The 27,313-nt window shown below is 45.5% G+C and overlaps 2 protein-coding genes across 5 annotated transcripts in view; both read left to right on the forward strand.

Annotated features, from left to right (window-relative positions):
- The window catches only part of nrd1b (nardilysin b (N-arginine dibasic convertase)), a 49,906-nt gene extending 32,820 nt beyond the window's left edge, over nt 1–17,086 (forward strand). For all 4 annotated transcript variants that reach the window (XM_047373760.1, XM_047373759.1, XM_047373761.1 and 1 more), the window contains 8 exons: nt 74–105; nt 439–577; nt 895–942; nt 1,027–1,079; nt 5,380–5,463; nt 12,428–12,635; nt 12,844–12,933; nt 16,585–17,086. In XM_047373760.1, the coding sequence (XP_047229716.1) occupies nt 74–105; nt 439–577; nt 895–942; nt 1,027–1,079; nt 5,380–5,463; nt 12,428–12,635; nt 12,844–12,933; nt 16,585–16,785 (855 nt within the window). In that variant the 3' untranslated portion in view covers nt 16,786–17,086. The remainder of the gene's footprint in view (nt 1–73; nt 106–438; nt 578–894; nt 943–1,026; nt 1,080–5,379; nt 5,464–12,427; nt 12,636–12,843; nt 12,934–16,584) is intronic.
- Nucleotides 17,087–17,229: 143 nt separating this feature from the next.
- LOC124873243 (sterile alpha motif domain-containing protein 9-like) overlaps nt 17,230–27,313 on the forward strand; it is a 20,307-nt gene continuing 10,223 nt past the window's right edge. The window contains exons 1-3 of the mRNA XM_047373757.1: nt 17,230–18,674; nt 22,194–22,284; nt 22,827–23,480. Coding sequence (XP_047229713.1) covers nt 22,836–23,480 — 645 coding nt within the window. The 5' untranslated portion in view covers nt 17,230–18,674; nt 22,194–22,284; nt 22,827–22,835. The remainder of the gene's footprint in view (nt 18,675–22,193; nt 22,285–22,826; nt 23,481–27,313) is intronic.

Below are 27,313 nucleotides of genomic sequence, written 5' to 3' on the forward strand. Positions count from 1 at the left end.
GTGTGAGGCTGTGGTTCTGTGTGACCTCGGACTGGGCCAGCTGTCAGTAATGTGTTGATGTCTCCTCCATCAGGAGTCCAGGGAGTTCCTGCAGTACTTCACTAAGTGAGTAACCCATTATCTTGAGATGAAAAGTTCAAGCTGCAGCAGAAGGTTTTTTGCTGGTTGGTCTCAGCACCACTGAGCAAAGCTGCTCAGAAACCTGCAGCAGGTTTTTATCTGAGCCGACATGCCGAGGGGGAAACTTTCCTCTTCAGTCGGCTCAAATCAAACCAGAAGCTGGATATATTCAGAAGTCTCCGAGTAGCCAGTCTTATTAAACCTCTGGAGGTCTAAGCTAGAAGATCAGTGATTCCTGGAAGAATGATGGAACAAACATGAACCATGAGTCTGTTTGCTGATTGGATCTGCTGGATTTAACGTGTGTTAAATATTCAGGAAGCTGCAATTCCAGCCTCTGGCTGCAGAGGTCCCCGTGCAGTTCCGGGTGGTGGAGCTGCCTCAGAAACAACATCTGTGTAGAGTGAAGTCTCTGAACAAAGGAGACCCTAACTCTGAGGTCACCGTGTACTACCAGGTAAGCCTCAGATGTTCAACTCTGCTGTCTCTGATGAATCCTGGTCAGCTAAGTTACCATGGCAACATCTGTGAGACAGACATGAACCTGAATGTTAAACATCTGTAAGGCTGACAGCTTGAAATGTTAGTGAGACCGGCTGAGCAGCTTCAGTTCAGAGATCTGTATGGATCCTGGTGGCTCCATAAGGAACCAGACATATACATCCATTCTGTTGAATTAGGTGTTTACTGACCGCTTCTTCTTCATGAAGTTCTGGTCATTACCTGGACCATGAACCAAGAGCTCAGGTTGTTTTCTGTTTCTCTCTGTTTGAGTCGGGCCTGAGGAAGCTCAGGGAACACGCTCTGATGGAGCTGATGGTGGTGAGTGATCTCCAGAACTAGCTGAGCAGTTTCAGAACTTAAGTCTGAGATGAAGTTCCTCACACTCAATGTTTGGATCCCTAGATGCATATGGAGGAGCCATGCTTCGACTTCCTGAGGACCAAGGAGACGCTGGGGTGAGTGATGCTTGGATCTTTGGGTGACGAGGGAATAAGAGAAAGCTGAAGCTATGAGTGCTACGATGGTTCGGCTGCTTGTGGTTCAGATGTAAAGGTCTGCAAATGCAAGGTCCACCTGAGGAGCAATGAGGTTCCTGCAGCTCTGAGCAGGTCATTGTGTAACGAAGGCTGCAGAGGTTCAGTACATCTGGAATGGTGTGAATTTCCTGAACTGATCCCTGGAACCACACCGTGTTCCTGTTCTGAGGCGATTTACCTGTAGCTCATCCGGAGCATTCCTGTAATTCCAGAGAGGGAAACACCTCCAGTACTACTCTGATCTGTTTCTTCTTCATACCCTGGCTCTGCCACAAACTGACTGCTGCCACCTGCAGGAATATGTAGGTACAACATCAAAACAGAAACACATTTTAAACGTGTAGATGATTAAAATCAGAACACCAGAAAGATCCCACAGTTTTAATATCAGTCTAAACCCTCCAGGACCCGTATTCCCAAAGAACCCTGAGACTAAAAGTAGCTCCTAGTGCATCCTCTTCCCCCATTAAGTTAAAAGTTATTCATGAATCATCTGAGGTCTTCAGAGAGCTCCTAACGTGAGGAGATGTTCAGAGCAGTGAGGAGGACCTTTAGTGATCCTAAGAGTGTCTGAAGCAGAGAAGATGGAGGAAAGACAGAGAGAAAGGAGAGATCTTCTCCTCCAATGAACAACAGAGAATGAATAAAACGCTACCAGCTGCATGGTGCAGAGATCCACCTCCTAAACAGTCGACATGGGAGTGGATGAACATCTTGCTGCCTGGACCATTAATTACCACACTGAGCGGCCACCGTGTGTGAGGCTGTGCAGCTGTGAGTCAGAGGTGGTAGTCTGCCACCCCGCAGGGTACGGTCCTGTCACCCTTTCTTTTCACCCTTTACCCCGTGGACTTCACCATCTGTCATCTCCAGAAGTTCTCTGATGACTCAGCAATTGTGGGTTGTGTGTCTGAGGGGAACAAGCTAGAGAACCGGTCGGTCATCATGGACTTTGTGGACTGGTGTGAGCACAACCACTTGTGCTTGAACACCAGTAAGACAAAGAGATGTTGATCGACTCCAGGAGAAGAACACTTCCTCACTCACCAGTGAACATCCAGGGGGAGGACAGGTACCTGTGTGTTCACCTCAACAACAAAAAAACTGGACTGGTCCCATAACACCAACCTCCACCTTCTGAGGAGACTGAGGTCCTTCAGAGTGTGCAGGCCTTTACTCAGGACTTTATGACTCTGTGGAAGCCTCTGCCATCCTCTATGCTGTCGTCTGCTGGACCCCAGGCAGATTCTGATAAAAAATGCTTCAAAGAAAATATAGATATACATAAATAGAAAGTGTCTCCAACAGTCCAATAATCTGAGCTCTATATCCAGAGCAGGAAGATGTAAATGTGAATCTGCTGTATTGTTCATGATGATGTTAGCAGCCTAAATGATCATCTCCAACATCTGTGGAGAAGTTCTCTGGTGCTGCTATCTCCTCTCTAGCTTCTGAATGCAGCAGGAACCAGAGATGCTCACATTCCAGGCTGGTGCTGAAAGCAGAGGGAACGACGCATTGATCTACTGGGAATGTCTGTTGGTTCCCACCGTGATCCCAGAACCAAATCTACCTTTAACACTCCTCTCTTCTCCTCCACCAGCAGGCTCTGCTCCTCTGTTCACTTCACTTTTCTCCACCTTTTTTCCTCCATTTTGTTTTGGTCATTTGACCAAACTAACCCTATTAAACAAGGAGATCAGAGTAAAACGCTGAATTTAATATTAATATGAAATGAATTAATATGAAATAGATGCAGCATGAAAACGACCAGCATGGAGAGTAAATATAATAATAATATAATCAGAATAATGATGAGCGTGTAAATAAGCTACGTTCAAACATGTTGATGTTGTGGGATAATTCATTTAATAAGTTTAAGTTTTATCATCATGATTGAAACATTTCTGAATCCAGTCTAAATTCTATCAACAGTTCATTTATCTCCACTGATTACTGGGAGCACACTGGTTTGTTGTTTGTTTTAACAACCAATCACAGCTCTTAGACGACAGCATCACACCTAGCAACGGGGTCAACCCCCCCTAGCAATAGGGTCAACCACACCTAGCAATGGGGTCAACCCCGCCTAGCAATAGGGTCAACCACCCCTATCAACGGGGTCAACCATCCCCTAGCAATAGGGTCAACCACCCCTAGCAACGGGGTCAACCATCCCCTAGCAATGGGGTCAACCACCCCTAGCAACACGGTCAACCACCCCTAGCAACGGGGTCAATCATCCCCTAGCAATGGGGTCAACCCCACCTTAGCAACAGGGTCAACCCCCCTAGCAACAGGGTCAACCCCCCCTAGCAATAGGGTCAACCCCCCCTAGCAATAGGGTCAACCACCCCTAGCAACGGGGTCAACCACCCCATAGCAACGGGGTCAACCACCCCTAGCAACAGGGTCAAGCACCCCTAGCAATGGGGTCAACCCCCCTAGCAATAGGGTCAACCACCCCTAGCAACGGGGTCAACCATCCCCTAGCAATGGGGTCAACCACCCCTAGCAATGGGGTCAACCATCCCCTAGCAATGGGGTCAACCATCCCCTAGCAATGGGGTCAACCATCCCTAGCAATGGGGTCAACCCCCCTAGCAATAGGGTCGACCACCCCTAGCAATAGGGTCGACCACCCCTAGCAATAGGGTCGACCACCCCTAGCAACGGGGTCAACCACCCCTAACAGGGTCAACCACCCCTAGCAACTGGGTCAACCATCCCCTAGCAATGGGGTCAACCATCCCCTAGCAATGGGGTCGACCACCCCTAGCAACGGGGTCAACCACCCCTAGCAACTGGGTCAACCATCCCCTAGCAATGGGGTCGACCACCCCTAGCAATGGGGTCAACCATCCCCTAGCAATGGGGTCAACCACCCTAGCAACAGGGTCAACCACCCCTAACATGGTCAACCATCCCCTAGCAATGGGGTCAACCACCCCTAGCAATAGGGTCAACCACCCCTAGCAACGGGGTCAACCACCCCTAACAGGGTCAACCACCCCTGGCAACGGGGTCAACCATCCCCTAGCAACGGGGTCAACCATCCCCTAGCAATGGGGTCAACCACCCCTAGCAATGGGGTCAACCATCCCTAGCAATGGGGTCAACCATCCCCTAGCAATGGGGTCAACCATCCCCTAGCAATGGGGTCAACCATCCCCTAGCAATGGGGTCAACCATCCCTAGCAATGGGGTCAACCCCCCTAGCAATAGGGTCAACCACCCCTAGCAACAGGGTCAACCACCCTAGCAACAGGGTCAACCCCCCCCTAGCAACGAGGTCAACCACCCCTAGCAACAGGGTCAACCCCCCTAGCAACAGGGTCAACCCCCCTAGCAACAGGGTCAACCCCCCCTAGCAATAGGGTCAACCACCCCTAGCAACGGGGTCAACCATCCCCTAGCAACGAGGTCAACCACCCCTAGCAACAGGGTCAACCCCCCTAGCAACAGGGTCAACCCCCCCTAGCAATAGGGTCAACCACCCCTAGCAACGGGGTCAACCATCCCCTAGCAATGGGGTCAACCACCCCTAGCAACAGGGTCAAGCACCCCTAGCAATGGGGTCAACCCCCCTAGCAACAGGGTCAACCCCCCCTAGCAACGAGGTCAACTCCACCTCCTCAGTCAGAGGAGTTTCTGTCCTCTCCTCAGAGTCGCTCTCAGCAGAGAACTGAATCACTGAAGCTGGGTGTCCTTGGCAGGAATGTTCTCTCTTTTAGTCCAGTTTGCAGGGAAACATTCCTGATCCAGAGATTTCAGGATTCATCCAGCTTTCCTAGTTTCTGATTGGTGGCTTTCTGAGCCTATAGGAGCCATGTGGTGTAAAAAATAAAGAGTCCATTTCTGCTTTGGAAACATCTGTGGAAAATCTTCAGTTTCTGTGCTGTTTCTCCCAGATCTGGACCAGAACTGAGTCGATATGTGGTCTGATTGGGTTTTTTAACTTTAGGTATCTCCTGTGTCTGTTTCCAGAAGACATTCATCCAACATCTGCAATTCCGTAGCAAGAACATTTACTGTCATTTGAGAATATTGGCTTTCAGAAGAGACCTGCATCAGGGCTTTTACTAGAGATGGTTTTTAGTCACATGGTTCTGGAACTTGTAGCTCTGGATTAGATGGTTCCTGGATCAAATAGATCTGCTTTAGGTCACTCTGGTTTCATGGATCAGAAGGTTTTTTCCATCTGTCTGATCTCCTGCAGGTACCAGGTGTACCCAGCCTGCAGGAACACTTCAGGAGTTCTGGGGTTCTCTGTTACCGTGGAAACACAGGCCACAAAGTACAGGTGAGTAGGTTCCTCTGTTCCTGTTAGCACCTTGGAAATAGTCCTGTTGACTGACCCAACTCTCCAGGACCTGGTTCTGTCTTCATGTGTTCTGAATTGTTTCTCTTCATTCTTACCCTCTGGTGTGTTGTGACATCAAGATTTTTATATTATTTAATGAAATAGCTGTTTGTTCTGTCAAACATTGCCCTGGGAATATCAACAGGAAACAACACTCTCCAATTATTTTTACCTCCATCTTCCTCCCTGTTGGTTGGAGTAAGGGGGAGTCAGGTTTAGCCTAAACCAGCTCAGTTATGGTTGAGGTCCAAACACACCCTCCATTTCTGCTACCTGTATGACCCCTTCTCTTTTCCAATGGTTATAATCAGTCTGACAGAGAGAGGTATCCCAATCCTTGTGGTTTTTAGTATAACAATGACCATCAGTGGGCTCTAGATGGACAAACTTTTCAGTGTATTATTTTACTTAGTACCCCTACACATAGCTCATTCTAAAATGGCCAAACTCTAACACTCAGTAGTTTATTCCAACAACCCGCACCATTCAATGCCTTTGTGAAGTGCTTTGAGATGACATGTGTTGTGAATTGGCGCTATATAAATAAAACTGAATGGAATCAGGCGGTGGTATTAGGACAATAGATCAGAGAGTGATTCGAGCACTGGCATTACTGAACAACAAACTCTGCACACGTATGGAATAAATTCACAGCAACTTTTCTTTAAAATATAAAAATTTATTATCAAAAACAATTCGGCTCCAAGTTGAACGTATTTGAGTTAACAAACTCTTTACTAAGGTAGAACGTACTCGTACTCGTCGTCTTCCGCTTTATCCGGGACCGGGTCGCGGGGGCAGCAGACTCAGCAGAGACGCCCAGACGTCCCTCTCTCCAGACACCTCCTCCAGCTCAGCCGAGAGACATAGTCCCTCTAGCGTCTCCTGGGCCTCCTCCCGGTGGGACGTGCCTGGAACACCTCCCGAGGAAGGCGTCCAGGAGGCATCCGGTATAGATGCCCGAGCCACCTCAACTGGCTCCTCTCGATGTGGAGGAGCAGCAGCTCTACTCCGAGCTCCTCACCCTATCTCTAAGGGAGTGCCCAGCCAGCCTACGGAGGAAGCTCATTTCAGCCGCTTGTATCCAGGATCTCGTTCTTTCGGTCATGACCCAAAGTTCATGGCCATAGGTGAGGGTAGGAATGTAGACCAACCGATAAATCGAGAGCTTTGCTTTTCGGCTCAGCTCTCTCTTCACCACAACGGACCAGCACAGCGCCCCCATTACTGCAGCAGCCGCACCGATCCGTCTGTCGATCTCCCGCTCCATTCTTCCCTCACTCGTGAACAAGACCCCGAGATACTTAGCCTCCTCCACTTCAGGCAGGAACTCCCCTCGAACCTGAAGAGGACAAGCCACCCTTTTCCGGTCGAGTACCATGGCCTCAGACTTGAAGGAGCTGATCTTCATCCCAGCCGCTTCACACTCGGCTGCAAACCGCCACAGTGCATGCTGTAGGTCTTGGCTAGAGGGGGCCAGCAGGACCACGTCATCCGCAAAAAGAAGAGACGAAATCCACTGGTCCCCAAACCAGACCCCCTCCGGCCCTTGGCTGCGCCTAGAAATCCTCTCTATAAAAGTTATGAACCGGACCGGTGACAAAGGGCAGCCCTGCCGGAGTCCAACATGCACTGGGAACAGGTCCGACTTAGTGCCGGCAATGCGAACCAAACTCCTGCTCCGCTCGTACAGGGACCGGATGGCCCCTAATAAAGGGCCCCCGATTCCATACTCCTGGAGCACCCCCCACAGGGCATCACGAGGGACACAGTCGAATGCCTTCTCCAGGTCCACAAAACACATGTGAACCGGTTGGGCAAACTCCCATGAACCCTTGAGTACCCTCTACAGGGTACTCAAGGGTTCATATAGATTAGAAGGTTTTCAGGGTCTCTAGGGATAAGTTGCAATTTTGTTGCCCCAGAGTTGGTTTTATTTATAATTAATCTATTAATAATAGTTGTGTTGGGAACAAACCTCCGTGGCGATGGCGGCTGCTGGGTTATTATCTATCTTTTTATGTGACGTCCTGAATGGTTGTAAAGATTTAAATTTCTTCACATAGTGTGTGGTGACAGTCTTCCTGATGGAGATGTACAGTAGGAGACATATTCTGTCATGATAATGATCAACACCGAGCTATGATTAAGGTTTGAGTCACTGATGTCATTCAAGAAGTTGTTGGTTTGCTGTAACTGACTAAAAATAATGTTTACCCAGAGACATTACTAAAACAGAGAAAATATGCCTCAGCTCATTCTTCACCACAAGACCCCAAGATGCTTGAACTCCTCCACTTGAGGCAGGTGCTCCTCCACAACCAGAAGAGGGCAAGCAACCCTTTTTCAGTCAAGAACCATGGTCTCAGACTTAGAGGAGCTGATCTTTATCATAGCCGCTTCACACTCAGCCACTAACCGTCCCAGTGCATGGTGTAGGACCTGGCTAGAGGGGGCCAGCAGCACCACCTCATCTCCAAAAAGAAAAATAATCCTCTGGTCCCCAAACCAGACCCCCTCTGGCCCTTGGCTGCACCTAGAAATCCTGTCCATGAAAGTTATGAACAGGACTGGTGACAAAGGGCAGCCCTGCCAGAGTCCAACATGCACCGAGAACAGGTCCGACTTAGTGCCGGCAATGCGGACCAAACTCCTGCTCCGCTCGTACAGGGACCGAATGGCCCCTAATAAAGGGCCCCCTACTCCATACTCCTGGAGCACCCCCCACAGGGCACAACGAAGGACACAGTTGAATGACTTCTCCAGGTCCACAAAACACATGTGGACCTGTTGGGCAAACTCCCATGAACCCTCGAGTCCCCTGTAGAGGGTATAGAGCTGGTCCAGTGGTCCACGGTTGGGACGAAAACCACACTGCTCCTCCTGAAGCCGAGGTTCAACTATCGGCCGGACTCTCCTCTCCAATACCCTGGCGTAGGCCTTACCAGGGAGGCTGAGGAGTGTGATCCCCCTGTAGTTGGAACACACCCTCCGGTCACCCTTCTTATGAAAGGAGACTACCACCCCAGTCTGCCAATCCAAAGGCACTGTCCCCATCCGCCACACAATGTTGAAGAGGCGTGTCAACCATGACAGCCCCACAACATCCAGAGACCTGAGGTACTCAGGGCGGATCTCATCCACCCCAGAAGCCTTGCCACCACGGAGCTTTTTAACCACCTCGGTGACTTCAGCCTGGGTGATGAAAGAGTCCAACCCCGAGTCCCCAGCCTCTGTTTCCACCAGGGAATGCATGATGGCAGGATTGAGGAGATCCTCGAAGTACTCCTTCCACCACCCGATCATGTCCTCAGTTGAGGTCAGCAGTTCCCCAACCCCCCGTGTAAACAGTGTTGGCGAAGCACTGCTTCCCCCTCCCGAGGTGCCGGACGGTTTGCCAGAATCGCTTTGGGGCCAACCGGTAGTCCTTCTCCATGGCCTCACCGAACTCCTCCCAGTTCCGAGTTTTTGCCTCTGCCACCATCTGGGCCGCGGCACGCTTGGCCTCACGGTACCCGTCAGCCGCCTCAGGAGTCCCACAAGCCAACCACAGCCGATAGGACTCCTTCTTCAGCTTGACAGCGTCCCTTACTGCCGGTGTCCACCACCGGGTTCGGGGATTGCCGCCGCGACAGGCACCTTAAGGAACCTGAAATGAGGTTAAATTAGTTTTACAACTAATTAGAACAATAACTTGTATGTTTTGAAACAACCAGTCACAATGCAAAATCAGAGTAGATGTCACCATGACCGGCGGTTTGCTTTTCGTGCGAGGAAAGAGACGAGGCTCGGGATGCAGTTTGAGATGGCGTTTATTCCAAACTACAGATCACATGTTCAACACACCTGTAGTGATTACAGAAGCTGGCTTTCTACCTTAAGGTAGTTCCAACTCATACCAGTTGAAGGGGTGACAAAATAAAACAAGAAACAATACACAATAATTCACCCCACCAAACACAAACAATAAATAATATTAATACACATTACATACATGCAAATCATGAGACTAAACTAATCAACAATCAATCTAACTAACTTAATCTAACTCTGCAGAGCATTTCCCTTCCTAGTTGATAATGGTATGCTCCACTCCACCCAGGAGACACACCTGTCGTGAGACTCAACAATTAATGTGACATTTCCCCACATTCCCCCTGCCTGAAAGAATGTATTAACTAAATGTCCCTATAAATGAAATGAACTAAACAAACAGCAGTTAGTCTATACACACATATAATATCAATAAATAGTATCAATGAATAACATCAATAATCAATTATAGGGATGGAGCCCCTAATCTCCATCACAGTAGATAAAACATAATATTCTTTTAAAAAGAAGAATTTTCTGAATTAGAAATCAACCTTTTTAACTCATTGGTTCTTTGTTGTTTAGCTATATATATATATATATATAAAAGTTTGGACACACCTTCTCATTCAAAGAGTTTTCTTTATTTTCATGACTATGAATATTGTAGCTTCACACTGAAGGCATCAAAACTATGAATTAACACATGTGGAATTATATACTGAACAAAAAAGTGTGAAACAACTGAAAATATGTCTTATATTCTAGGTTCTTCAAAGTAGCCACCTTTTACTTTGATTACTGCTCCACACATTCTTGGTATTCTGTTGATGAGCTTCAAGAGGTAGTCACCTGAAATGGTTTTCACTTCACAGGTGTGCCCTGTCAGGTTGAATAAGAGGGATTTCAAGCCTTATAAATGGGGTTGGGACCATCAGTTGTGTTGTGCAGGAGGTGGATACAGTACACAGCTGATAGTCCTACTGAATAGACTGTTATAATTTATATTATGGCAAGAAAAAAGCAGCTAAGTAAAGAAAAACAAGTGGCCATCATTACTTTAAGAAATGAAGGTCAATCAGTCCGAACAATTGGGAAAACTTTGAAAGTGTCTCCAAGTGCAGTTGCAAAAACCATCAAGCGCTACAAAGAAACTGGCTCACATGAGGACCGCCACAAGAAAGGAAGACCAAGAGTCACCTCTGCTGCGGACGATAAGTTAATCCGAGTCACCAGCCTCAGAAATCGCAGGTTAACAGCAGCTCAGATTAGAGAACAGGTCAATGCCACACAGAGTTCTAGCTGCAGACACATCTCTAGAACAACTGTTAAGAGGAGACTGTGTGAATCAGGCCTTCATGGTAAAATAGCTGCTAGGAAACCACTGCTGAGGACAGGCAACAAGCAGAAGAGACTTGTTTGGGCTAAAGAACACAAGGAATGGACATTAGACCAGTGGAAATCTGTGCTTTGGTCTGATGAGTCCAAGTTTGAGATCTTTGGTTCCAACCACCGTGTCTTTGTGTGGCGCAGAAGAGGTGAACGGATGGACTCTACATGCCTGGTTCCCACCGTGAAGCATGGAGGAGGAGGTGTGATGGTGTGGGGGTGCTTTGCTGGTGACACTGTTGGGGATTTATTCAAAATTGAAGGCATACTGAACCAGCATGGCTACCACAGCATCTTGCAGCGGCATGCTATTCCATCTGGTTTGCGTTTAGTTGGACCATCATTTATATTTCAACAGGACAATGACCCCAAACACACCTCCAGGCTGTGTAAGGGCTATTTGACCAAGAAGGAGAGTGATGGGTGCTGCACCAGATGACCTGGCCTCCACAGTCACCGGACCTGAACCCAATGGAGATGGTTTGGGTTGAGCTGGACCGCAGAGTGAAGGCAAAAGGGCCAACAAGTGCTAAGCATCTCTGGGAACTCCTTCAAGACTGTTGGAAAACCATTTCAGGTGACTACCTCTTGAAGCTCATCAACAGAATACCAAGAGTGTGTGGAGCAGTAATCAAAGCAAAAGGTGGCTACTTTGAAGAACCTAGAATATAAGACATATTTTCAGTTGTTTAACACTTTTTTATTCAGTATATAATTCCACATGTGTTAATTCATAGTTTTGATGCCTTCAGTGTGAAGCTACAATATTTATAGTCATGAAAATAAAGAAAACTCTTTGAATGAGAAGGTGTGTCCAACCTTTTCGTCTGTACTGTATATATATATATATATATATATATATATATATATAAAATATTTATAGAAAGCTTTTACCTTTTTGGACAATTGATCTTTATGTTTTAACTAGCCAACACATGGAGTAATGGATTACTAAAATGGCAGAGGGTGACGAGTCAGATGTAAACTTTTGACCTTCCTGTTAGCATTAGCGGTTTTAGCTAACAAAGCATATGAGCGCCGGCAGTGTTATGACCGATCTGTTTAAAAAATAAAGTTGCTAACCAGCTGCTAGCTTGTAACCTCAGGCGCTGTGGTCTAAACAATAAACAATATTTAGATTGTTATCCTAAACTTATTTTCTCTGCCCAAACACCACCTCTTACATGAACCGTTCTGAAGCAGGAGCTCCAAAGGGTTCTGTTTTGGGTAGCAATGTTGGCCCGGTCCAGCCACGTGACGGGCACAAACAAAGAAACGTTGAAGCTGCTCTCAGTAGCCGTTATGGGGGTACCTCCCACTACCCCAACTGGCACGTTGGAAGGCGTTCAATACTCCTGTCGTCTCGTCTCCATCAGAAAGCTGCTTCATTCGATGTGATTAGAGACGGTGTCTCTTCAGGGACATCTCTGGCCTTACTGGGACGGTTGTGGGGTAGAGAACTGAAGTCTGGGAAAGGTGTTATATGAATAAAACTTACTTACCTACCAGAGGACGGGCTGGAGCGGATAAAGTGTTTTTGTTGGTGGCTCCATGACATCACAGAGATTCCAGCTGTGACTCCTTCCTGGGCTAATAGATCGATGCACGTATTTTAAGGTTTAGAGCTTCCTACCAGCCTCTTTGTTTGTGGACAGTTCAGAGTGCATGTTTTATCCTACTGTGATGTAACTTCCTGTCTCAGCTCAGAGTTTGTGGAGCAGAAGATCGAGGAGTTCCTGGTGACTTTTGGTGAGCGTCTGTCGTCTGTGAGCGAGGAGACCTTCCGGACCCAGGTGACGGCTCTCATCAAGCTGAAGGAGTGTGAAGACGCCCACCTAGGGGAGGAGGTGGACCGGAACTGGTTTGAAGTGGTGACCCAGCAGTACGTCTTTGACAGACTAAACAGAGAGGTGAGGAACTGTTTTCTATGTAATGCTGAGAATGGACCTATTGTGATGTTCTGGTTCTTCTGGCTTCAGTCGGAGCTTTCAGTCCTTATTAGATTTCTGAATATTGTTTTCTGAAGTTCTGAAGTTTCTCTATTCCTGATCAGACGTCTTCCAGATTCACCTGCAAACAGTTTCTGTGTTTAACTCTGTTGTGGTTTTTCTGTTGCAGATCGAGGTTCTGAAGGTCTTCACTCAGGAGGAGCTTATCTCTTGGTTCCTGGAGCACCGTGGCAGCAGCAGCAGGAAGCTCAGTGTGCACGTGAGTACGGAACTCAGATGGTCATTGTCCTGGTTCTGGTGCTGGTTCTCTGACATTCCTGATCAGCTGTAGCTTGTTTTAAGCTTCGGAGTCTGGATCAGAAACTGAATCTGTGATGACAGATCTGATGTGAGGACCTGAAACAGCAACAGATCCTGGTAGAAGAAGAAACCAAGAATCACTCTAGACACCATCTGCATCAGGAATCTGAAGCTGCTGGGTCAGAAAGGAGACAACAGGAGCTTCATGTAGAAAGGTCTGCTGGAACAAGACGTACTGTTTAAACCGTGTGAGCACAGAAACCAGTCCAGATGTTTGAAAGTGTTCGCATGCATGAACCAAGAGCATCTCCTTTGAACCTCCTAAAGAATGTGGAACATTTAGGAATACCAGACTCTTCCCCAACATGCCTCCTTTGTGAAATGCACACATTCTCCCCCTGAAGCTCACCCAGCTCCACCTGTCAGTGGATCGCTTACTTCCTGACTGACCAGCAGCAGCAAGTGATGCTGGGGAGCCTCTTCTCCCATGCTAGGTCCAACAGCACCAGTGGCTGCCAGGGTAGTGGTCTGCCCCCTGATCTTTTTGTCCTCTCCACAAATAACTGCACCTCAGCAGACCCTTCTGGAAAACCACAACAACCCTGTCTGCTGTGGATCAGGACCTGACCTGGTCCTCACTTGTAGACACTGTTCAGATGAAGGTCCAGCTAAGGTTGTATTTATTGCAGTTACTTGAGAAGTCCAACTTTCCACAGGAGCTGCTGGTCATCTTCTACATTGCCATCATTCAGTCTGTCCTGTCTTCATCCATCTCTGTATTCAATTCAACTCAAAATCCCAAAGAGAAATTAAATGTTGTTATAGTTCATATTATGAAGGTTTCTTCAAAGAGTCGTTGTAGATGCTGATGGCTGTGGGCAGGAAGGATCTCCTGTAGCGCTCCGTCTTACAGCAGATCTGAAGAAGCCTCTGACTGAAGACACTCTGTTGTTGTAGGACAGTCTGATGAAGAGGATGCTCAGGATTCTCCATAATGTTCTTCATTTTATGAAGGATCCGTCTTTCCACAATGATCTCCAGAGGTTCTAGAGGAGTCCCCAGAACAGAACCAGCCTTCTTTATCAGCTTGTTGAGCTTTTTTAAGTCCTTGGTTCTGATGCTGCTTCCCCAGCAGATGATGGCAGAAGAAACCTTGAACACCGAGGTGTTTATACTCCTCCACCACCTCCACTTCTTCTCCCATGATGGAAATAGTTTTTGACTTATTCCTGTTTCTCTTAAAATCTACAATCATCTCCTTTGTTTTATTCACATTCAAAATGAGATGATTGTTTCCACACCATGCCACAAAGCGGTCCACCACCTTCCTGTACTCAGCTTCTTGTCCATCTCTGATCCACCCCACGACTGCAGAATCATCTGAGTATTTCTGCAGATGACAGGAGTCTGTCTGGTCCTGGAGGTCTGAGGTGTTCAGAGTGAAAAGAAATGGTGAGAGACCAGCTGCCACAGAGACAGTTTCTATCCACCATGAACACCTCACAGACTAGTAGGCAGCTACTCTGCTTAAAACAAAATAAGCTAATTTGAACTATTTTTCACGATTTTCACAGGTGCTTGAAATCCTTGAAAATGTTTGATTTTTAACGATGTGTTTTCAAGGTTTGGAAAATGCTTCATTTCTGCACAGTTCAGTAATAGAGTACTCAATTTAATATTTTTATGTTAAAGCTACAAAATAGAGCGATCATTTTGCCTTTAATGAAGTCTCAGAAAGCCTCGCTGCCACTCAGAGGGTTTGCTCCTCCAGCAGGTGAGCAGTAGACATCACCTGGTGAAAAGACCATTCACTGGACCGGCAGCCCCTCTGGCATAGCTATGAAGCAGACCTACTGTGAGCACGTAACTCTCCAGTGAGCGCCAGGCGATGGACGTTTTAATGACCGCTGGCTCCAAAACGCTAGACACAAAACATGGTTGAAACGAGGACCAAATCCTCAAGTAGCTTCCTGCTACATACGCAAGAAAGGACCTGCAGCTTTTCACGATGGTAGAGTCGGTGCCCTCCAGCAGTAACCCACAGTAGTTGGAGGGAATCTTAAATGAAGCTAGCTGACAACGTTGCAGGTAAACCAAATGGATTGGTTGAAGGATGGATCGGGCTAGGGTTTAATGCCGTCTACTGTACTTTAAAATGTGCAGCAACAAAACATGTTATTGAAAATGCCAGTAAAGGTGGTTAGCTAATAGTTTAATTTAGCAAAAAGTAGCTGTTGCTTGGCAGTGCTCCGGCATGCATGCTGTGCCTCTGATGTCTTTGGGGCTCCTTCTGCTGACATGTCCATTTCATATTAATGCTATAGCTTGCAGAATTTTCTTAAGTTGCACAGTATTTTAGATTGATAGGCTCCCTTCACACTGTGTGCACCGTGGTTATAAAGATCAATGAAGAAAAGAGCTGTGAGAAAAGTTTACGAACCCTGTATTTTAATCTGATTTCTTTTGTAAAATAAATCTATATAAATATTTACATAAATGTACACTACTGGTCAAAAGTTTTAGAACTACTTTCTCATTTAATGGTTTTCTTCAGGATTATGACTATCTCCATTGTATGTAGCTTCTCAATGAAGGCATCAAAACAGTGAATGAACACATGCAAATATGTAGCACATTAAAATGATAAAATAACTTTAAATATGTTTTTTATTTTAGAATCCTTAAAGTAGCGCCCTTTGCTGTGATGACTGAAATATGAACGTTTGGCCGTCTCTCAGTGAACCTTTCAGGACTCTGGAAAACCATTTCAGGTGACCACCTCATGGAGAGCAGAGCAGTCATCAGAGCAAATGGAGGCTGTTTGGAAGAGACCCATTAAGTGAGAAAAGCGATATAAAACTTTTGACCGTTAGTGTTCATTAAATATCTGTATGCTGAGAGAAATGTGAAACCAAAGTCCATCAGAAACTATAGCCAATAAAGCTGGTTCTGATTCTGAAAGAAAACATTTTGGGTTAAAAAACAGCTCAGGGTCCAAATGACTGCAAGATGTATTTGGTGGTAAATGCAGCTCAATCTTGAGCATCTGTGTATCTGTTAACACCTGAATCTCAACACCTGTGGGTGTAAGTGTGAGCATGCTTGTGTATACAAGGTTTCTCCTTAAATATATGCAATAGTGAGTGTGAGGAGCCACAGACCTGCCCCCCTGGACCTGAGATAGAAACAGACATCCAGAGGTCCCCCAGAGCTCAGGGACCTCTGACCAGCGCGGGGACTACTACCCCCCCCCCCCCCCCCCCAACAGTTCCTTGGTGCCTCTGGAATCTACAGTAATTATTTATACATCACTAATAGTTTCCCAGCATGCACTCCAGGTGTTGCCAGTTGCCAGCGAGTAAAACAGTGTTGAAATGTAGTAGTCCAACCTTCATCTGAGGCTCTGCCTTCGTACTTGAGGGCCCTGCATCATCTGTAGAACCTCTACCTGGTTTGGTCAATGAACCAGAATCGGGGTTAACTCCATCGACCCGGTTTGTTTTGTGCTTTATACTACTGGGAAATATTCTAAAGCATTTCTGTGTTACAGGATGTGATGACATCTCTGATGTCACAGCTCTGATGTCGTTACCCTCTCTGTTTCTATCAGGTGGTAGGTTTTGGGGTGGAGGAGAATGACCTACCTGATCAGAACCCCTGTGACTCCGCCTGCTCGGCTTACGGTCAAGTGAGCAAGCTGACCTTCCTGCCAGGCCTGGCGCCGGCGCTGCAGGACGCCACGCTGATCACTAACATCAGAGCTTTCACCTTGTCCCTCCCCCTCCACCCCTACCACAAAATCATTAGCTAGGCCCCTCCTCCTTTTTTCATTTAGTAACAATGGCAAGGGGTATTTCTGTTTTTATCTCTGTGACTGTAATAATGCTGCGTTCACTTCCTGTGGAAAATCTGTAAATAGAGCTCTGAGCTTCTGATTGGTTCAACACTGATCTGAGGCCAGTCTGTCAAGAAGCAGCCAATAAGCTGAGAGGACAGAGGCAGGAAGTAAAGATCATAGTGAGAGGGGGGGTACTGATGGTGATTCCCAGGGGAAGTGAAGGCAGCACGATGACTCAGGGCTCTGGTTTTAAATAAAACAAGAATCATTTTAACTGAGATGTTCCTGCTGTTCTTCATGCATGAAAGTAAAGGAGGCGTTTAATCCCTGAAGATCTGACAATCTCCGTGACTACGAACATCTGATCATTCTGTTGGTCAGAAAGCCAGATGAGCTCTTGACTCCTGCAGCAGCAACAGAAGCAACTCTGAATACTGCACAAAGCAGAAGCTGTTGAATATAGATGCTTCAACTGCTCCTTGAACAAACGTAGGATGCCCAGAAGAGCTTCTTCACTGCTAAATACCTGCTGAGCGAAGGCAGAACTGGGCCTGAAGACCATGGACGCAGAATGGAAAGCCAGAAGTGTGCTGAAAAGCTGCAAGACAAAAATAGCAGTGATATGCCACAATGTGCTAAAATGACACTTTTCCTGTTTCTTAAGACTACTGCAGCAAGATGTTGAACAGTGACATGATGATGAGGAGGAGGGAGGAAGAGTAGATGAACTGGTGAGCAAACTGGGAGGGAGGCAGTGACTGGGTGACAACAGTCAGCAGCATTACTGGACTGACATCTGTTGTCTAACTTTGTTTTAATGAAGTAAATCTGACCGACTGCAGCAACATTATGTAGGAAAACCTGCTGAGAGAAGAAATGGGCCTGGTTCTGATTCGTCAAACAGCATCAGGTCCAAACTACATCGTGTTCTGACAGAACATCCTTCATCATAGTATAAAATATGATTCATCCCTGTCTAGCTTCAGTATTTATCAGTAATGCAGCCATATTTAAACCCATATACCCAAAAATATAAAGAATATATGAAATATGATTCAATCTAAAAGAGACATTTTTCATGTCTGCATGCAGGGAGTTGACCTGGATTTATTAGAACCTCTAGTTTATCTCTACTCTTGTTTACCATTCTAATGCTACTGAACGCAAACATGCATAAGGATCATGTCTGACCCCTCATGGTGGTCCACCTGGACCAACATGGCCCGGGCCAGTCCCAGTCCAGCATGCTGGGACCAGTAAATGTTCTGTTCCATTCTAGTTATGATATCACATCCAACCCCAGTGGGTTCTGATATTCTGCTGGTTCAGATGATGTTTCCCTGCTGTTTTTCTGGTCTTCACCCTCATTCTTATCGTCTGACTGTTGCTAAACAGCGCCGCCTTCAGGCCGCCAAAGCAGGAACCATTTCATGCAGATACGGGCGGAGACCAAAGATCAAACCATCACTGCTAGATGGTGTTGGTTAATCTTGACCTATTGACCCCTATACGGCGCCGCTGGCTGTAGGTTTGGTTTCCTGGACTGGGAGGTTCAGGTTAGCGGAGAGCAGACTGGTGAGGAGGATGAAAGGGGTGAACTTGGGTCAGGGCGGGTCTCTTCCTGGTTTCGTCTGAGAAGGAGCTTCATGTTCAGCCAGATTTTCCCACAGATGTGAAGCATCAGGTCGATGCCAAAAGTTTTACGGTTTTTAAAGTTGAAACTTATTTTAACACCCAGAGGACACATCCTGATAACACGGAGAGAAATGAGCTTCAGCTGCCTGGGACTGTCGGAACCGAACCTTTAAACTGATCCAACACATGTTCCCGATCTTGCTGCAGAGCAACACCGAGCAGCAAAGGTTTGGATCTCTGCAGATTGCATGAAGGAAATTAGGCCAGAATGATGTTTTTCTCCTTGAGTTTCTGTCTGCGTTTTAATGTGTTGGTGCTGATAGGATGGGAGGAGACTGAGTTCATCTTTAATTAATTATAGAACTTTAATTGTGATGGATTGAAATGTTGTTATAAGCCAGAGATATAGTTTCTCGATTCATATCTGAATATTGTATTGATTTCAATAGATGTAGTAACCAAAGGCGACCAGCAGAGGGGGTTAAGCGCTAGAGAGCGATAACAAAGAGCACGGCACTTTCTTCTTCTTCAGTCAATATACGCCTGAGCAGAGGAAAGACGTGTCTGTGACTCATTTATTGAATATTCCCATTTTCAGGGCGATTACATGATTAGGTTTCACTCCGTCGGTTCCGTGTGGCTCAGTTTTACTTCCTCTCTGGACTCGCTTTTGGTTCTCTTTAAAGCGCCTGACATAAATCCAGCTCCATTTCTGGAAAGGAAGCATTGATACAGTATTTTACAAAGAAAATTGTTGTGATATCTGGTCCATTCCTGCTTCAGTTTTATTTAACACAAGTCTGTTGATTTTACAACTAGAGGCATAAATGATATCAACCAGATTGACATATTTTAGGTTAGTAGGTAGCTCCATTAACACATACAGACCTTCCCATGGTCCAATAAGAGATCTCAGATGGAGAAGACCGAGATGATCTCAGTTTAGACCACAACAGAGTCCAGTAAAACTCTAAAAGTTATCATGTCTTTACTAATAGATTCTGGAAATATAATTGTTGGTTTGATCCATCCTAAGGAAGGGTTTTAGTTTGGTTGCATTCATGGAAGATCTGGGCTATCGTTTCTATATCATTTTAATAAAATGAGCATCCATTGTATTTATTTTTATATTAAACTGGTTATTAGTAATTATTTGGAGCCATTGGTTCTTATAGGAACTTTTCAATAGATTTTTGGTCAAATTTGTAAAGTGTGTTATTTTTATTTCTTTTTCCAGGGAATGAAGTTCCTTTTAGACAGTTTCTGATTGTGAAGTTACTGATTTTTCAGTGAGTGCGATTCCATTATTAGATTGAGTGGCTAATTGTGGTTTGGTAATGCTTTGTATAATCTAATAAATTCAGCTTTAGGAGGATTGAATTGATATTTTATACAGAAGTGTTCTTAGTTTAACATGTGACCATTTGCATCCATGAAATGGACAATAGACCGTCTGTTGTTCTCCATCTAGTTTGTGTAAAATCAGGACTTATTGTGATACCGTATGAATCTATTATTCCATATGATAGAATGTGGACAGTTTTTATGTACAGCACTTTCTAGTATAACTGATAGTTTAATGGACAGTTTATCTATGTTGAAATGAAAAAGGAGTTTTAAACCTCCTATTTTGTTAAATATATATTTAGGGACACAATGATAATTGATCCAGGGTTTCAACCAATTAATCTGAGGGGTTCCATTAAGGCACTTGTAGTCAATCACTTTCAGACCTCCATCTTTTATTTCTTTGACCTTGTGACCTCTTCTTAGGTAGTGTGGTTGGTTTCTCCAAATTGACAGTCTTAATTAAAGTATTTGGGACAGTGCTTCTACAAGTTGAGCATATTAATCTTGACAAACTTTCCATTTTTAATAGATTAATCCTTGTATAAAAAGGCCTATCTGAAGTTTGGCTTTGATTTTCTTTTCAGTCATCAAGGTTGATTTTGGTTTTTTACTAAATATTGCATTTCAGATTTAACTGCAATGTTGGATATTTCTTTTAGAGATTTATCATGAATGGCTAGAAGTTCACATCTTTTGAAGTTTAGTGTAACCCTTGAGAAAATAATCAAATTGTATCAATTTGCCTGTCATTCTTCAGGGCATCTGATAATTGCAGAACCAAATGACCAATTCTGTTCAGAAAACATCCAGTTTCTCTATTATTAGTTTTTTTAAGGACATTGCCAACATTTCTGTAACTAAACTAAAACAGTATGGTGAAATTGACATGCCTGAGAAATTCCAAGATTAATATTAAATCTAGTTGTGGTACCTTTAGGCAGAATAACAATTCAATTCAGTTTTATTTATATAGCTCCAATTAACAACACATGTCGTCTCAAGGTTCTTCACAACAGTCAGGTTCATACATTCAAATTAATCGTAATCATTGAACAATTCAGTCAGATTCAGTTATTTATTCAAATTGGATAAAAAGTTTTTCTATCTAAGGAAACCCAGCAGATTGCTTCCAGTCAGTGACTTGCAGCATTCACTCCTCCTGGATGAGCATGTAGAGACAGTGGACAGTCACTGGTGTTGACTTTGCAGCAATCCCTCATACTGAGCATGCATGTAGCGACAGTGGAGAGGAAAAACTCCCTTTTAACAGGAAGAAACCTCCAGCAGAACCAGAACCAGGCTCAGTGTGAGCAGCCATCTGCCACGACCGACTGGAGGTTTGAGAGAACAGAGCAGAGACACAAAGAGAACAAAGAAGCACTGATCCAGGAGTACTTTCTATGGGAAGGAAAAGTAAATGTTAATGGATGTAGCTCCTTTAGTTGTTTCATCTAGAAAGAAAGAACAGATAAACTCTGATCCAGTTTTCAAGGTTAGAGTCTGAAAGAGAGAACATAGAGTTAGTTACAGTAGAAGCTCAGTCAGTAGCCATGTCTAGGAGAGAGAAAGGGTTAAACACTAAAAGACAGGGCCATGTGGATCATCTGTAGAAGGTGAGCATTAAGTTGTTGCCAGCAGAAGCTTGGACGATGCCCCTCTCCAGAAAGGTGTCACAGGTAGACACAGAGTCAGGCCAGGTGTAGCTTCTAGGAAGAGAAAAGAGAGAACAAAGTTAAAAGTTGAAATAACAGCAAATAATGCAGAATTGGAGAGTAGTGTGAGAATGTAGCGAAGAGGGTGAAAGTGGTCATTATGTCCTCCAGCAGCCTAAGCCTATAGCAGCATAACTACACAGATAGCTCAGGATAAACTAAGCCACTCTAACTATAAGCTTTATCAAAAAGGAAAGTTTTAAGCCTAGCCTTAAAAGTAGACAGGGTGTCTGCCTCACGGACTAAAACTGGGAGCTGGTTCCACAGGAGAGGAGCCTGATAACTAAAGGATCTGCCTCCCATTCTACTTCTAGAGACTCTAGGAACCACCAGTAAACCTGCAGTCTGAGAACAAAGTGCTCTGTTAGGAACATATGGACCAATCAGATCTCTGATGTATGATGGAGCTAGATCATTAAGGGCTTTATATGTGAGGAGGAGAATTTTAAATTCTATTCTGGATTTAACAGGGAGCCAATGAAGGGAAGCTAAAATAGGAGAAATATGATCTCTCTTTTTAATTTTCATCAGAACTCTTGCTGCAGCTTTTTGAATCAGCTGAAGGCTTTTAACTACGAAATATGCTGATTTTGTGTCATAATTGTCTTTTGTCACATCTGATCCTGCTGGTACTGGACCATTAAAATCTGTAGGTTATGTTGAATTGTTTCTGTTACTGTGCAGGAGCCTGCTGCTGGCAGGAACAGGACCAGCTACAGCAGAACTAAACTAATCCATTTGGTCTCTTCTAACTTTGCTCTCAGACCGCTGACAGGTAAGTCTAGTTGGAAAAACAGCTCAGAGCTTCTCTTTCATTAATGTGTCCAGATTTCATTCAGCTGGTGTGTTTAAAGGCCTCTTCATAAGCCTGTTCAGTCATTACATTTCCTGGTTATTGGTGTGTTGTGTAGATGATGAAGCTTGATCAGTCATCAGCTTACTAAAAGGGGACCGAAGTTGACCATAATTTAAAACAAAGTTTTATGGTTTAAGGCTCTATCAGAGGTCCAGCTTAATCTATGATTTAAGTAGGGGAAATGTAGATGAGAGCAACTCTGTAAATCAGCTGTATTAGAACACACTCAGAGCGAAATCTCTGGATAAACTGCCAGATTGTTCTGTTGCATGATGACTCCACTGAAATGCTAAGTGGATTATGAAGTCACGATCCATGTTTTCAACTTTATTTAATAAAAGATGATGAATGAGAACTTGATCATGTTGTTGAACTTGTTTATAATCCCATTTTAGGACATGCAAGGCTAAAAAGATGTAAAAAGTGTCCTCATTATATTTCTCTTTCTTTTTATTCACTAGTGGATCAAAATGAGCCAATCAGGAACTGAGAATTGGACTACAGAAGATGTTCACCACTGGCTCATGATGGAAGTCAAAGTATCTCAGAGCTGTGCTGACAGATTCATTAAGGAAGAAGTGTTGGGAGAATATTTAGTCTCCTTCAAAAAGACAGATATTCTGGATTTAGGAATTAGACATGGTCCTGCTGTGAAGATCACGTGCTTTCTGAAAAGTCTGACTGAAGCATCAGAGCATCGATCAGAATATCCTGCATATGTGGAAGCTTGGACAAAGGAGCAGGTGAGCCAGTGGTTACTGCAGCATGTGAAGATCTACCCCAAATACGCACGACGACTTCTGGACGAAGATGTTTCTGGAGATTGCCTGGTTTGCTTTAGGAAGCAGGACCTTCTGGATCTAAATGTGAAAAGTGGTCCTGCTGTGAAGATTATAGCAGAACTGGAAAAGCTGAACAACAGACCAGAACCAACCCTGAAACCCATCACGGACCAAAGAGAAGGAGATGAATGTGTTGAGCCTGAGAACAATCTGCTTCACACTTTGGCAAATGAAGAAGACCTGAAGAGAAAAACTGAATCACATGATACATCTGTAAGAGCTTCAATAAAGGCAGAAGAAGAGCCTGTAGGAGCAATGCATAAAACTTCTGAGGTAAAATTCCAGACATTTTATCATGTGAGTCACATTTAGCTAAACTTATCAAACAACAAAATACAAAAACATGTTGAAGCTCCGCCCTCTTTTTTGGCTCTGCAGGGGCAGCCCAACCCGGTCCTGATATAGGCTGGCCCTGTACTGTGTGTGTGGTGGTTGTGGAGGCGGTTTGACCTGGCTTTAGGGTCTCGGGGGGCAGGGTGGGTGTTACATCTAATGTGGAGACATCTCAGGATTGATGTTGGGGCCCTATGCCCCTCCCCCTTGGTGGGACGGCCCGCCCGTGGTTCTGTGGCCAGTTTTGGGCCACCCTAGGGGTTTCAGTGCTTGATTTTTGGATGCGGTGGTTTGAGGGTTAGGGTCCACATCTCTCCTCGAGATGTTTCGGGGGAGGAATGAATTATTAACTTTCCAGTGGTCCAGTTTCTCTCACACAGAGAAAACTCCAGGCGAAGCAGAACCTCTCACTACAGACCATGCTAGAACATTGCTAGGTGGGTTGACCCTGTTGCTAGGGGTGGTTGACCCCATTGCTAGGGGTGGTTGACCCCGTTGCTAGGGGTGGTTGACCCCATTGCTAGGGCTGGTTCACCCCATTGCTAGGGGGGGGTTGACCCCGTTGCTAGGGGGGTTGACCCCGTTGCTAGGGGGGTTGACCCCGTTGCTAGGGGGGTTGACCCCGTTGCTAGAGGTGGTTGAGCCCATTGCTAGGGCTGGTTCACCCTGTTGCTAGGGGGGTTGACCCTGTTGCTAGGGGTGGTTGACCCCGTTGCTAGGGGGGGTTGACCCTATTGCTAGGGGGGGTTTACCCCGTTGCTAGGGGGGGTTGACCCCTTTGCTAGGGGTGGTTGACCCCATTGCTAGGGATGGTTGAGCCCATTGCTAGGGATGGTTGACCCTGTTGCTAGGGGTGGTTGACCCCATTGCTAGGGATGGTTGAGCCCATTGCTAGGGATGGTTGACCCTGTTGCTAGGGGTGGTTGACCCCGTTGCTAGGGGTGGTTGACCCTGTTGCTAGGGGTGGTTGACCCCGTTGCTAGGGGTGGTTGACCCTATTGCTAGGGGGGGTTTACCCCGTTGCTAGGGGGGGTTGACCCCTTTGCTAGGGGTGGTTGACCCCATTGCTAGGGATGGTTGAGCCCATTGCTAGGGATGGTTGAGCCCATTGCTAGGGATGGTTGACCCTGTTGCTAGGGATGGTTGACCCTGTTGCTAGGGGTGGTTGACCCTGTTGCTAGGGGTGGTTGACCCCGTTGCTAGGGGTGGTTGACCCCGTTGCTAGGTGTGATGCTGTCTTCTAAGAGCTGTGATTGGTTGTTAAAACAAACAACAAACCAGTGTGCTCCCAGTAATCAGTGGAGATAAATGAACTGTTGATAGAATTTAGACTGGATTCAGAAATGTTTCAATCATGATGATAAAACTTAAACTTATTAAATGAATTATCCCACAACATCAACATGTTTGAACGTAGCTTATTTACACGCTCATCATTATTCTGATTATATTATTATTATATTTACTCTCCATGCTGGTCGTTTTCATGCTGCATCTATTTCATATTAATTCATTTCATATTAATATTAAATTCAGCGTTTTACTCTGATCTCCTTGTTTAATGAGGTTTAGTTTGGTCAAATGACCAAAACAAAATGGAGGAAAAAAGGTGGAGAAAAGTGAAGTGAACAGAGGAGCAGAGCCTGCTGGTGGAGGAGAAGAGAGGAGTGTTAAAGGTAGATTTGGTTCTGGGATCACGGTGGGAACCAACAGACATTCCCAGCAGATCAATGCGTCGTTCCCTCTGCTTTCAGCACCAGCCTGGAATGTGAGCATCTCTGGTTCCTGCTGCATTCAGAAGTTAGAGAGGAGATAGCAGCACCAGAGAACTTCTCCACAGATGTTGGAGATGATCATTTAGGCTGCTGACATCATCATGAACAATACAGCAGATTCACCTCATTTACATCTTCCTGCTCTGGATATAGAGCTCAGATTATTGGACTGGAGTTTTTGTTTATACACTGCCCAAAAAATAAAGGGAACCTTCAATTAACACCGATCTAATCCTAGAGTTAAAAGAAAGAAATATTCTCAATGAATACTTTGTTCTGTATAAAGTTAAATGTTCTGACAACAAAATCACACAAAAATCATCAATGGAAATTAAATTTATTAACCAATGGAGGCCTGGATTTGGAGTCACACACAAAATTAAAGTGTAAAAACACACTAGAGGCTGATCCAACGTTGATGTAATGTCCTTAAAACAAGTCAAAATGAGGCTCAGTATTGTGTGTGACCTCCACGTGTCTGTATGACCTCCCTACAACGCCTGGAGATGCTCCTGATGAGATGGAGGATGGTCTCCTGAGGGATCTCCTCCCAGACCTGGACTAAACATCCGCCAACTCCTGGACAGTCTGTGGAGCAACGTGACGTTGGTGGATGGAGCGAGACATGATGTCCCAGATGTTCTCAATCTGATTCAGGTCTGGGGAACGGGCGGGCCAGTCCATAGCTTCAATGTCTTCATCTTGCAGGAACTTCTGACACACTCCAGCCACATGAGGTCTAGCATTGTCCTGCATTAGGAGGAACCCAGGACCAACCGCACCAGCATATGGTCTCACAAGGGGTCTGAGGATCTCATCTCGGTACATAATGGCAGTCAGGCTACCTCTGGTGAGCACATGGAAAGAAATGCCACCCCACACCATTACTGACCCACTGCCAAACCGGTCATGCTGAAGGATGTTGCAGGCAGCAGATCTCTCTCCACGGTGTCTCCAGACTCTGTCACGTCTGTCACATGTGCTCAGTGTGAACCTGCTTTCATCTGTGAAGACCACAGGGCGCCATTGGTGAATTTGCCAATCCTGATGTTCTCTGGCAAATGCCAAGCGTCCTGCACGGTGTTGGGCTGTGAGCACAACCCCCATTTGTGGACGTCAGGCCCTCATACCCTCCTCATGGAGTTGGTTTCTAACCGTTTGTGCAGACACATGCACATTTGTGGCCTGCTGGAGGTCATTTTGCAGGGCTCTGGCAGTGCTCCTCCTGTTCCTCCTTGCACAAAGGCGGAGGTAGCGGTCCTGCTGCTGGGTTGTTGCCCTCCTACGGCCTCCTCCACGTCTCCTGGTGTACTGGCCTGTCTCCTGGTAGCGTCTCCAGGTTCTGGACACTACGCTGACAGACACAGCAAACCTTCTTGCTACAGCTGGCATTGATGTGCCATCCTGGATGAGCTGTACTACTTGAGCCACTTGTGTGGGTTGTAGAGTCCGTCTCATGCTACCACGAGTGTGAAAGCACCACCAACATTCAAAAGTGACCAAAACATCATCCAGAAATCATCGGTACTGAGAAGTGGTCTGTGGTCCCCACCTGCAGAACCACTTCTTTATTGAGTGTCTTGATAATCACCAAAGATTTCCTCCTGTTGTCTTTTCCATTTGAACAACAAGATGTGAAATTAATTGTTAATCAGTGTTGCTTCCTAAGTGGACAGTTTGATTTCACAGAAGTTTGATTTACTTGGAGTTATATTGTGTTGTTTAAGTCTTCCCTTTATTTTGTTGAGCAGTGTAGATATTTTTCTAGTTTTTCCATTTTGTTCCAAATTTATTTTTGAAGCATTTTACAGGAGCATTTGTAGGATAATATCTCTCCTTTCTCTCTGTCTTTCCACCATCTTCTCTGCTTCAGACACTCTTAGGTTCACTAAAAGTCCTCCTCACTACTCTTAACTTCTCCTCACGTTAGGAGCTCTCTGAAGACCTCAGATGCTTCCTCAATAACTTTGATCTTCAGTCAGTCATTTTCTACCACTT

This window comes from Girardinichthys multiradiatus, chromosome 9 (assembly GCF_021462225.1).
Source record: "Girardinichthys multiradiatus isolate DD_20200921_A chromosome 9, DD_fGirMul_XY1, whole genome shotgun sequence".
In the NCBI taxonomy this organism is placed as follows: domain Eukaryota; kingdom Metazoa; phylum Chordata; class Actinopteri; order Cyprinodontiformes; family Goodeidae; genus Girardinichthys; species Girardinichthys multiradiatus.